The sequence below is a fragment of the Neopelma chrysocephalum genome, unplaced genomic scaffold (genome assembly GCF_003984885.1).
Source record: "Neopelma chrysocephalum unplaced genomic scaffold, ASM398488v2 Primary Assembly neopelma1_67, whole genome shotgun sequence".
NCBI classification, from domain to species: Eukaryota; Metazoa; Chordata; class Aves; order Passeriformes; family Pipridae; genus Neopelma; species Neopelma chrysocephalum.
Window position 1 is genome coordinate 1,115,184 of NW_020897726.1, and position 13,363 is coordinate 1,128,546.

The 13,363-nt window shown below is 37.5% G+C and overlaps 1 protein-coding gene across 3 annotated transcripts in view; it reads left to right on the forward strand.

The window, feature by feature from the left end:
• The window catches only part of LOC113968277 (pituitary tumor-transforming gene 1 protein-interacting protein-like), a 30,027-nt gene extending 20,857 nt beyond the window's left edge, over window positions 1-9,170 (forward strand). For 2 of the 3 annotated variants that reach the window (XM_027684699.1, XM_027684700.1), the window contains exons 6-7: window positions 478-524; window positions 7,595-9,170. In XM_027684699.1, coding sequence (XP_027540500.1) covers window positions 478-524; window positions 7,595-7,644 — 97 coding nt within the window. In that variant the 3' untranslated portion in view covers window positions 7,645-9,170. Of the gene's footprint in view, window positions 1-477; window positions 525-6,330; window positions 6,440-7,594 lie in introns of all 3 variants that reach the window. The other variant, XR_003534467.1, reaches the window with a different exon arrangement.
• The last annotated feature ends 4,193 nt before the right edge of the window (window positions 9,171-13,363 follow it).

A 13,363-nucleotide genomic window follows, 5' to 3' on the forward strand; every position in this document is an offset into this window, starting at 1 on the left:
CTTAAACAAAACAGTAATACGCATTTTGTCTTTTTGGAATTCTTACAGTGATTAGGATTCTGAAGCATACTGTATTTACAGCTAAATTTTACAATTATGCTTCCTGCTGGAAAGCATTAGGGAGTCTTCCAGCATAGTGTAGTGCCTTGCTTGTTATGTAGACATGAATACCTCAGTGGGTGTATGTGTAAATATACATGGATGCATTACTTTTATATAGAAAAACCAGTATTTCTTATTGTTTATTTTAATACATCTTATTTTGACATTAACGGTTAGTGAGAAGTTATAGAGAGTCTTACAGATGCATAAAGTGTATATAGAAAGATAAGATCTGTATCTGCTAAATGTGATTTTTTAAAAATTTGTAATTGCATACTAATGTAAAAAATGCTGTTGTCCATTTTAGGTGTAATTATATTTTGCTTACAGCTCAAAACAATCTGAATGTTCTTTTGATGCCTTTATTTCTTGCAGGAAACATGAAAGAAAACTGAAGCATGATGAAATACGTAAGAAGTATGGTATGTGTTATCTGTATCTAAATGGATTCCTTTTTCCTAATTACTATTAAAATTCACAGCAGAAACAAGCTGCTTTATGAGCAGCAGAAGTAATCAGGCCCAGTTTCCCACTGATGCATGTCTTCTGACACCTGAGCACCTGATCTCAGCACTATTATGCGCCTGTTCTCTTCCTGCACTGATGCTCCCACTGGGCAAGACAAAGTGTGCTGGATGGGGTGTTTGCTTGGGATGGGCATTTAAATATATTGATTAAAATAAATGGTTCTTTCTGTTCCTAAGTAAGAGTACTGATTTTGGGGGCTCTTTTGTTTGTTTGTTCTTGAACGTGGTAAATCAAGCTAGTTGACCTTTGCTACTAGACTCATGGGTATTAAGGGAGGGTAGACTGGCTAGCAGATAGGAAGCTTTTTAAATCAAGATTGAAAAAGAAGGGTGGAGGGTGCAGCCTAATGTAGGGATTAAAATTGTTATTTTTTTCTTTGTTTTTAAGTGGAGCTATCGTCCAGTAATAGAATATCACAAGATTGTAGGACCTGCTGTGCTGTGTAGGAGGCTCTTATTATGTAGGCTTGTCAGTGCTTGCACTTTTCATTTGATTTGTTCATAGGGTTAATAGTACTGTGTATTCAGAGAAAGATATGCTAAAACTGCTGCATTTTTTATTATGCAAATTGCACTAATGTCAGAGGGGGTGATTCTAGGGGTCTGAACAGTCACTCAAAGCCGTTAATTTTCATCCTCTTGTTAAACTGATGGGCAGAGTCTGGGGATGTCTTCATGAATCTGCAGCCTGCCCTTTGGCTGATGCAGAAGTGATACAGACAATCTCTATAGGGAATTCTCTGCCTGGAGAGCGTTTGCAAAACAATGTTCCTTTGCTGGAGTGGAGAAAAACTACACTGAAGCTTGAGCTACAGGAGGAAGAATGTTATAGAAACTGGAAGAAATTTTTTTGTTAAACATCAGTTATTGAAGTTCAGTCCTGTGGTATTTTATAGGATAATTGACCCTGTATGCCAACCACAATTCAGTTTCTAGAGGTGTTTGAGTGGTTGACAACAATAGTTCAGATGTAAAAAAGCAAACAAAATCCAAACAGCAAAATAAAACAACACAGGCTTTTTGTGTTTGTTTCTCCTTAGAAGAGACCTCGGAGTCAATCTCAATAAGTTTGAATCATTGGGGTAGATCTGGTTAAGAACTTAGGACAATGGCTATGTCCTCACAACAACTTGCAGCACTCTGTGCAGACATGCACATACCTTTGCATCTCCTTGATGCAACCAAGAGTGGACAAGTCCTGAATTCGGTGTCGCAGTTCTGGTATCAAAGCACTGCACTGGGAATGTTCAGAAGGCTGTGTTCTGTTCTGTTCAGGCAGTGGATGGCTCTACATTTTAGTGAAGACAGTTCTCTCTTCAGTGCTTAACTTTCAGACTTCTGCGGGATGCTTTGCTGGATCTTGTTGGAGTACCTGAGTTTCCTGAAGTAAATAACTGCATAATCAGTGCCTCTGGAATACATACACCAAATTCAATAAATCTTGCTTGTAGCTGTACCATGCACACAGTTATCGGCGGAGGGGCATGGACAAATGCTCATAGGCCATTATGGTCGGCAAAATGTCAGCTTTATTAGAAGAAAGACAACTTATATACTGCTTATCACACACAGACACGTGATTCTTTCCCAGGCTACATTGGATACATAAGGAAAACATACTGCGTTGTACTTGTTTACCTGCCAAAAGAACTCCTCCTTCACCTTGGCACAAGGCCTGCAGCCATATTGGTGGCGCAGTATTTTTTACTATCTGCACCCAGCCATGCCAAGGCAAAGGTCGCAGAAATACAATAGAAATTGTTCACACAATTTCTGTATCCCGACACACAGTCATATGAGAGCCAGTGTCATTTTGCCTCTGCTTGAAGCATGTTAGTCTGTCAATGACTTAACTAGAAACAAGTTCATACCGACATCTTCTTGCAGTTATTGCAGTTATGTTTTGCTGTGCCTTTTACCTGCATAAGATTGCAATTGGACTATAAAACTTAAATTTTAATAGCAAACTTCTATATAAAGTTTATTTATTGGCAGGTTTGCTTTATTGCCTAAGCAAAGATTAATTTATGTTATCAGATATACCAATTTGAGGCCTGGATTCTCATCATTGATTTTTATCCTAAAGGAAAACCTAATTCTTACATAAATAATTGGCACATCCTGAAAGAATTTCTGTAACTGAGTAAAAATTAAATACGAAATATGTATAAATTTTGAAATATCCCTAAATATAATGCTATTACATATATGGGTTGTGTTCTGATAATATACAGACAAATGATTGTCAGAATAATTCAATGAGACATGGAGTAGACTTGGATCTTCTGTCCTCATTTTTTACTGTCTAGAAAATATGGATGTTAGCATATTAAACACAATCTAATAAAAATTGCTGCAAATAATTGTGGAGGCACTAGATTACTTTACACCCTTACACACTGCAGAGTGGATTCTCAGTTAAGTAGGCATGGGTGAGTGGCAGAATGACAATGACTTTGTTAACCTGACTCTGTAGATTAAGATGATCATGCCCGAAATTTTGGTATTTGGTTGGCTTTAAGGGAATGCCTTTCCCCATTTCATCCACCAGCTTTCCATACCCCATTTAAATGGTAATTACACATTTATAATGCATTGCAGGTGTCACTCTAGCCACAGTCCTTTGGGAGCATTGGAAGCAATAAAGAGCTTTAGCAACCAGGAGTACGCACTTTGAATTGTTTCTTTGTTGCACAATTTCATAGTATTTTTCATTTGCTCACATATATGAATGGAATATGATTACACAAATTATATGTTGACTCTTAGGAAAAATTTAAAGTAGACTTCAGAAGACTTTGCAGCTTGTGTAGTATACAAAGGAGCTACAATTTAATTCCTGCTGCATTTGCTGCTATTGTGTGTTCAGTATAGTATTAGTATAGATCTGCTTTCTTATTTATTTATTTCAGGATCTTGCCTGGTATTAGTAAAAGGATTCTTTCTCTTAATTTTTACAAAATTACTACCATTTCATTGCTTCAGTTCTGCAAAGGTTTTGATCAGCTATTTTAATGATATGTAATCCTATCTCCCTTGTTTTATGTGAGACATTGATTTTTATATTCAGTAGTTTGTCACAGTAAATGTTGCTCCTGTTCAAGGTAGATACTTTGCCTTGACCTTCTTTACTGTTCTGAATGCAAGGTAGGAAAACCTTGCGTTGCTGTACACTGAAAGCTATTTAGTTTGTTGTCAAGAATACAGTTGTCAATCTGGAGATTAAAAATAAAGAGGAAACATTTAATAAGGGATGAAGACATGCAGCAAACTAAGTTGGGTTTTTTCCAAGCATAGACTTTTGTAAATATTTCAGTTGTTAATTCTGATTTTGGTCAGTGCTGATATGTGATGAGAGTCAGATCTCAGTGACTGAGAACCTGCATAATTAGATGGTATACAATATAAATGAATATACTGGAAAGAAGTATTAATTTCTTACCATTGCTTTATCTTTTCATACATATTAGGAGGCCTCATTATTTCATACAAGCTAACAAGATACTTGACTACTATACCTTTCAGATTTTTGAGTGTTTCTTAGATACTGCTAAGTAGGTCAAATACTAACCTCAAAATGAGGGTAAATACAAGTAAGATGTTAAAAGTTCTTGTAAGTGACCTGTGTGTCAATATTCAAGTTCACCAGTAACATGTAATGGACTTGATTGCAAACAAGACTCCTAAAGCTACAAACATCTGGCTTCTTTGAACCCCTGAGTGTAAATGACAAGTTGGGCAGTCGCTCTCATGTCAAATGGGAAACAGTGGAGAGACAACTCGTGTCTGGTTCAAGGCAGCACATGAGCTTTAGCTGAACCTGACGTGCTGTCCCATTAGCATTGGCTCACAGCTCCTCGGAGAGGCACAGATAAGAGCAGCTGCAGCAGCTGACAGGAGCTTTTTGTCATGCTCCTTTTTTTGTATGTCTCTCCAGATTGTTTTTGTCCACTTACTGGAGCCTGATACAACTTCTTCAGTAAGCACTGGTGAAAGTGATGAACTGCTGTCTCCCTCCTCTCACTTAATGTAACCTTACAATGTACTTAGAATTCTGAGGATAAAAGAAATTTAAACACTGGATGCAGGTTTGAGAGCAAGACTAAGAGCAAAGTGTATCAGGTGTTGTAACCCGTGGTTATTCTCATTTGGAAAGAAGGCTTGCCATTTCTCTTGGACTCCATTTTTCCTGGGAGATCAGTTTCTGAAGTCATGACCAGTAGTATTCCCACTAGATTGACCCACAGTTCTTAAAGCTTGTTGAGTTTCAGTATTGTACAATAAAACAGATCAGAGGATTTTAAGTTAAGCATACTAATGCCTGGTTGGTGGTGATTATATCTGTTCATTCCTAAACATAATTCAGTAAAACGACAGCAAGTACTACTGGGAATTACATTTGCAGTGAGGAGTAAAAGTTACACACTCACTTGAAATATGAGGATTAGTTTTCTAAAATGTCTTTTTAGCCAAGTGTTTTGGGGCAGAGGGAGAGGATTAGTTTTCTAAAATGTCTTTTTAGCCAAGTGTTTTGGGGCAGAGGCAGAGAAAAGTATATTTGCTCCCCAGAATGGTATAGAAGAAGTTTATCAGGACTCTTAACAATCATCTGGTTAATTGGAAATTGGATTATTGGATGTAGAAAATCTTTTCCATTGCATTTAAGCTGTAAAGAACAGTATCTTTTACTATGCTGCTTTCAGACCTATGAAGTGTCGAATATGTATCCTGAATGAAATATCAAAAAGACATACTAAGCACTTGCCAGACTCTATAGAGAGAAGTATGCAGCCTACGTTAATTTTATCAGGGAATCTGGTACCACAACTTGCCAATTTCTGGAAAAGTTTCTGAAGTTTGGTGTGTTTATTTCTAAGTGGAACTTAATGAGTGCAGGGAGTTTATGCATTACAATGGCAATTGTAATAATAATGGTAATTTCTGGTATTGATGCTGATTTTCTGTAAATGTTGTGTAGATGTGTTTTTTATTTGGAACAGGTGAAATACTGAAGTACTGCAAATTTTTTTTAAAATTAGACTACTTAGTTGTGTTTCAGGTAACTAAATATATTAGGATCCATAAATTCTAACTGCCAAACTATTAACATGTCTGGAGGAAGGTGGTGATGGTCTGGAAATAAAGAAAATGTTTCTTCTCACTGTGTGGTTTGGGCTTATATTAATGCAGGAATGTTACCTGAAGGCACTAAAGGTTGAATGGCAGGCCAAGGATAGGAGGGATTTTTTATTATGTGTTAGCTTACTTGTCAGCTAGAGTAGACTTAACAGACATCACAATTTTTTGTTTAAATGCATGAAAGGTAAGATTAAAATTTGACAAGTAACCGCTTTCTAAAAGTTTAAAAATATAAACATTTCAAAATCTCTAAATATTGTAGATAATTTTCAACCTAAGCATATTCTTATTACACAAATTTGTAATTTTTTTTAACAATGAGAGAAGGGGATAGTACCTCTGATGCAAGGTACTATACCAGGTAAATAGGCTGTATTTCATGTTAACTGGCAGAAGCTTTATAAATGTGATTGCCTTACTTCTTTTTTCACAAGTAAGAGACATTGTATGAAGGCTGGTTTTGATATTAACCTTTTACAAGCTGACTGCTCGTAATCTTGTATATTTGAGTGATTATAGGACTTTTCATACTTATTCCTTAATATTTACTGTTCCCTATCAGGTAGTTAGTTGCAGTAACTCATACAGTAATCAGCACTAAGCAGTTGTGCTTCTTGATTGGAATCTTAAATAACCTGGCAGTTCAAACGAAGCTCTCCAACTGCAACAAGGTAGGCAAAAGTCTAGTCTGCCTTTGGCAGACAATTAGCTTTTGACTTTCAGGTAGAATAGTGAATGTTCAATATCTGTGTGCAGGTGCATGTGGAAAAGAGGTATGGTGTGAAAAGGTCTGAGGTGAGTTTACAAGGTTTGGCAGTGACTAGTGTAATTTTGTTTTCACTATTGTGAATCTGAACATTCGTGATTTGCCTGGCTGCACTGTCGTTGTGTCTCCATGCCTAAACAAATGAGCTAGAGAAGAGTGCAGGTTTGCCAGACATCAGTATAAAAACCCCAGTAGAAAAGATAGCAGTAGTGTTCTTGTTCTTGCACAACAAAAGGTCAGCCTCTGGACTTTTACAGGACTCCTTTATTTTTAGTATATGCTTCTACCTAACCCAAATCTGGTGGGTGGTTTCAAATCTCTTCGAAATAATTACTATGTGGAACAGTGATTGCTCAGCTAACCCTTACAGAGGATGGTCTGCATTTCCAGACGCTCAGAATAATTGGATAGCTTTGCAGTGCTTACTGTGACAATATTCTGGTAAAGTCATTAAGAATCTTTGTGGTGGAAACATACTGCAACCTGGATTAAGTGATGCTCTTGTTCTGGTCTCTGGAGGTTTTAGTGCATGTAGAAGTCATCTTCATTTGTTCTTAGAGATTATTGTCCTGTTGCAGAAAAGCTATAAGTGGCTGAATGTGACAGATGGTTGGGTATAATCGAAGTAGAACTAAGTCAAAGTAGCAGCATCTTACATTTTAAAAGGATGATGATCTTACAGTCACTTGCATTTATAAACTGGCAAGCCTGAATCTGTTCTTCCTGACACGTCTATGCTTAGGTTTTTGTCAACTTGACTCTCACAAGTGCATTTTTTAGGGTATACCTCACAAATGAGAAATAATTTTTCATACAGAAATGTTTTCTCCCTGCTAAAACATGAAATACTTATATATGATTATAGTCTGAGAAATACGAGTGCTTAAGAACACTTTCAATTTATTGTAATACTTGAGTGTTTAGGTAATAGAGCAATTATTACAAGAATTGCCTTTTGGATTTGTTTTATGGAATACCTATTGAAGTGAAGTCAGTAACTCAAGGTATTTATGTGATACTGGTAAGAAAGTGATAAATGTGGTCCTGTTTTGTTTTACAGGTCTTCTTCAGGATTCTGATAACCCGTACAGCAGATTTGAGAATGAATAAAGCTGAGCACCTTCCACTAGAGCTGTGACTCCAGAAGACAGGAAGACTGTTTTCATTTAGCCTTTGTGCTCTTTTGCTTTGTTTTTTTTTTCCCTGAATTGTTTTTTCCTGATTGTAAAACTAGAAGCAGCTAAAGACTTTATGAAATAACATGTTCCTATCTCCTACTCATATAGAACTAATTTTTATAAATGGTTTTATTGTTGAAATGTTTGCTGAATTTTGTGACTATCTTTCCTCTTCTTAAAACTGTATTTTATTACTTGATGTAGACGGTTAATAGTCACAATTTGAGTTCAGTTTTAATTGCCATTTAAAGCAGTTGTTCCCATGTTCCTAAATAAAGATTTTATATATATATATATATATATATATGTAAAATAAAAAGCAACATGGAAGCACAGCTTCACATGGCAGAAATAGCTGATGAGAAAATACAGCACACACATTCTTGTGGGTGGAGGTTTTTTCTATCTGGAAAAAGATCTTCCAAGAGTGTAATATGTAAGGGTTGAGAGAGGGGAGCATATTTGTCTTTGAATAATTCAGTTCAGTTGTGGAAATGTTAATATGTACTCGGGATGTAGCACTGATGTGAAAAAGAAACTACTTCACTTAGCAAAAGTGGAAGAAGGTCACTCTTGAAATGTACATGGTTATGTGTGCCCAAATTTAAGAAACATCAATCTGTGTGAAATCTTTCTTTTGTAAGCTTAATGTATAATGAAAAAAAAGTAAAAAGTTGCCCAGATTCTGCAGTTTACCAGAGCTGACCCTGGCCAGCAGCTAAGCACTGCCCAGCTGCTTCCTCCCTCAGAGGGATGAGGGAGGGAATGGGAACAGCAAAGGGTTGAGATAAAAACACTCTAAGTGAAGAAAAGGAGAGTAAGTGGGAACAAGCCATGCAAAGGGAATTTCCACCTCCCAGAAGCAGATCTCTGCCCAGCCTCCCCGCAGTTTTTCTTGGGGAGCCTGGAATATCATTTGGGTCAGTTCTGGCCAGCTGTCCCAATTGTATCCCCTCCCAGCTTCTTGCTCACCCCTGGCCTCCTTGCTGGAACGGTCAGAGTGGGGAAAAAATGAAACCTTGATGCTGTGCAAGCAATGCTCAGCAAAAGCCAAAGCACTGGTGTATTACCAGCACTGTTCCTGCCACAAATCCAAAGCAAAGCAGCACCATACAGGCTGCTGTGAAGAAAGTTACCTCAATCCCAACCAGACCCAGTACAGTAAGAAAGTGGTATTTTTTTAACCTTTTATTGTTCTGTTGATATTTCTATAATGTGATTTATTTCCTGTCTTTCTTTTCATAGAGGTGTTTCCTTGAGCATTTTTAGTAGCTTACCAGTACAATGTGACAAGCAAATGACTCTTCTGTCCCCCAGTCTGATGTTCGTTCCCATTTATTCTGTACACTTTAAATAACCTCCCTTGCTGTATATTATCTATTAAACAAATGTACAGTATTGAAGATGTCCGTGCTATTTTTATCCACATTCCTAAAATAAACACTTTAACATCTTGAATTTGGTTCTGTTCAGTTCTGTTGTTCCATAGAATTTTAAATTATCTTGGTTTAAAAGAAATTATCAAGTATGAGTTTGGGAGAAGAAAAAACATTGCTGGCTTTCTGTGGCAGGAATTAGATCTGTGGGTGAGGAGGGGAATTGCCATTCCTTCCAGTGCCAAAAAACCTGCCTCTGCTTGGGCTTTAGTAACTATCAAGGTTTGGGCTTGATGATCTCGGAGGTCTTTTCCAACCTGGTTGATTCTATGATTCTGTCACTTATCACTGACTTTGGTACAGTGTTTGCTTCCATTCTTTCACTACGCAAACAGTTTTTGTGTATAGAGTTTCTTGGGAATTTATATAAAAATATGTTTTCCGCTTCCTGAATCTGTATTGTAATTAGTGTTAATGGAATATTGGTCTAGTTTTTCATTTTTTCTTTTTTCCTTAACTCGTATTTAGCACTTTATTAGTAGGCACTGTGTTTAATTTCATGGTTCTTTATCTGTCAGCCATTGTCAAGTCTGAAGTATTATTCAAATGGCTGTCTTTGAAGAATGATGGTGTGTGATAAGAGTGAGTTGATAGTGTGGAAATAAAACATGCTGATGGTTTTCCCTGGAGATAACTTGCAAAAATGATGAAGGTCTGCCTGCTGTCTCACAACCCAAATAGTGACATTCTTGACTTAATAGAAAAGCATTTTTCTTCAGCACCTGCTACGGCATACAAAGGGCTGTCATGTATTTTAACAAAAGGGGGAGGAGGGACATTTACCTTACCATTTCAAAGACAGTAAAGTACTTGGAGAACCAAAATATTGAGAATAGGGAATGGGAGAATTAACATTCCTAAGTCGCAGTTGCGGGCATCAAAAGGTAATGACTGCGGTCAAATTTATCTTGAGTAGACTTACCATATACTAAGCCCTAACTTTAGGCTTTAGTTTATACAAAATGTTAAGCTGGACAACTGATACAATATAATTTTGCTTACACAGTTAATGAGTTTAATGAGACTGTTGTGGACAGCAGCCTAGAACTTAATAGAAAAGGCAAAAATCCCCAAACAAGCCCCAGACTTTTTAGATTATGTAACCTTTTCTTTCTCTGTTCATTGGAGCAATTAATTGGATGGAAAATACCCATATTTCAATATATTAATTACCTTCTCTGCTTTCCTCTATGTCAGTATTTCTTTTACAGAAATACTGGCTTTGGCTTATCAATAAAAGGGTTGCTTGCCTTTGTATTTCAGTGTAGCCAAAATTGATTGGGAAAATAGCTGTAGAAAGGTATCATTATATCTTTGTTTCTTTGTTTCTCAGGTGTGTGAACAAAGGGATTTTGTTTGTGGTAAATTCACATTTTCAGTGTGAGTTTCCCATCCACACTTTTTCAACAGAAGAAATAGACGAGATGCAACATAATAACAAAATGGAAGTAGGGGGACAGGATAATCTAACCCTGAGAGCTATATCTCTCCTAATCGTGTTTTTCTGACTTCCCCTTCATTCACAATCTGTTCTCTTTCCTCTGTATGCTTTTAGTGGTTATTGCCTGTTAATTTTAGTATTGAAGGTATTACTACCTGAAAAGAAGAGCAGTCTCTGAAGTGAAAAAGTTAAAATTTGTGTTTATCTTTCTGCAGGATAGAACTTCCAGTACTGAAAAATCAAGTGGCTCAGGTTTAAGAGTGATGTTGGTGGATGTTACTTATTTAAGTAAAGAAAATTTTAGTAAACTGAAGCATGTTGTTTTGACTTATCTTAATGCAGGAATATACTTTTTGCCACTTCTGAAATCTTGGATTTGATGATAACTCCATTAAGTTGTCTGCACCATGTCTTACTTGATTGTTATTTGATTATTAAATAGACACCAGGAAGTAATTTTGGAAAATGGTAGATTTTTTTTTTCTTAGAGTATCTTTGTTTCAGACTCCCATGCATAGCTCTTATTATCTGTCCTTTCAAAAGGTTCTTATTACACCAAGTATGTGTGTGAGGAAGGGCCCTGGGCTGCATGCCGGTGTCTTGCAGCCCTAGGATGCCCCCAGCTGAACTGCTGAACATGCAGTTCTCTAGATTTTAGCTGGTCCAGAAAGAAGTGGGAGGGACTCAGCTGGCATGCTTTTTTTCCTGTCTTCCTTCTGAGTGTCAGGGACCAAACAGAAACAGAGTGAAAAGCTAAAAAGACACGCTGAGAGGAAATCATGGGGAGATGATCAGGGCGGGACTGAGGAGGTCAGTAGCCTGGGGAGACGGTGAAGTTGGGAGCAATTGCATGTGGCTGTGCCCCCAGTTTCTGCCTGTATCTGGGCTTGGTCACCTTCAGTTTTGGGGTTCTAATCAGCCAGCATCTCTGACTGCCCTTGTGCTTCAAAGTGTGAATTGGGGAGGTTTTGTGGGTGAAAGCTTTTCAAGGTTCACATATGCTCTCATCTTTCCTAAGGCAGCAGGGCCAAGCTTGCTGTCCATTTTCTGATGTATCTTTTCTGTGGGTCCTTGAACAGCTACTTGAAGGGCAGAAAAAAGGCACGCTTGTCAAAGTACATAGAAAGTGGCATGTCATCCCTAAAGTATCAGTATCTCCAGAGTATTCTTAAATTTGTGTTTCTGCTTGGTGACACTTGACAGAATCCTCTCAGACCATTCCCCAAATGCTGCTTCACCCAAACGTGAAAGGGTCATGATTCTGATACCTTCAAACAACGTTCAAAACCTTCATTTATTTTAATGGCTTCACATGGTTTATACTCAATATCTGACTGAGCAAACACATTTAGTCTTTGTTGTGGCATCATTAAGGCTTTGGACTTGGCATGAGAGGATCAAATGTTTAAATGTTTAGAAGTGTGCGTTGGCTCTCAAGCCCAGTGCTCTGTTTTGTCAACTCTGTGTCAGCTTCCTGGTTAGGTCTTCCTGTCATGTGTCTCTGGTTATGTGCGAGTTCAAGTGTGTTTGTCTTCAACAACACACTTCAGTTATCAAGAAAAACAATCTCTGTTTGCTTTTCTGATTCTGAGTTCCTACAGCAGATATTAAATGTCATAGATGAAAACAAAATTCTTTGTTCCACTCTGACTGTTTCTTGCTCTTTTAAACTATGATGAAATGGTGAAGGCTCGGATATGTGCAAGCAGTGAATGAACCAAACCATCCACGAATGGGAAGAGTTGCGAGTTGGGAAGGGAGGCAAAAGGGAATAGATAGTGGGGAAACAATAGAGCAGTGGTCACAAAAAAGTGTTCTCTTTTGCACATCTTTGATGATATTTGATTTTATATTTTGTTATGTCCTGTCATCTTAAGTAGAAATCAAAATACACAGCTAACACTATATTGCTCTATCAGACATTCCCAGGTTGATTTATTTGCTGCATCAATAACCAGGCTTACCGTGTATAGGAAGACTGGCTGAAAATCACTAACTTACTTATCTTTTCCCTATCTTACACAGCTTACAAAGAAAATATTTAGTGGTGTCTTATGTGAGCTTCCACAAAGCAGGAAGGACAGAATGTAAGTCTAGACCTAAAGAAACCCGCCAGTGGATTTCAGCAGCTTAACAATTTATCAGTCTTCTGACTGAATGTCTCAACCATCAGTATGTATTATTAATCAAATGGAGTGACTTTTCTCTTGCTGATATAGCAATTGCTTCTAAACAAGAAAAAGTAATAGAGGGCACAGTTTTTCAGCTGTCACTTCGAGTCAAATGGTTGTGTGGCAGATAAGTGGGTGATAGAGTAAGCAAAGTCACTTTGAGAGCCCTGTAAGGTTGAATCTGTGTATTAATATGATGAAGTAAGACGCAGGATGAAGATAAAGTTATTTGCAGTCTGTCCGGAGACTTGGTTTTGTTTTGGGGTTGATTTTTTTTTTTTTTAATCTGACCTTCAATCTAATCTGTGTAAGGAGCTGTCAAGTTGCAGCACAGCAGAAAGAATTAGGAAATGTTTAATTACTCCAAGTTGAGGTGGATTTTCATAGCAGTGTTTCTGTCACAGTTCCTAAGCTCACAACTTCACTGATCTGCATCTCATGGGCAACGTTTACTGTACCCCTACTTGTCACCTGACTTGAAATAGTATCAGGCCCTTGGTGTTCACAGACCTGCCCTAGTTACTTATTTCCCATGCTTCAATTCAGGAATCACACACACATACCACTCTTGCCCTCAAGAGGAGTCCTTCAATTTCCCATTAC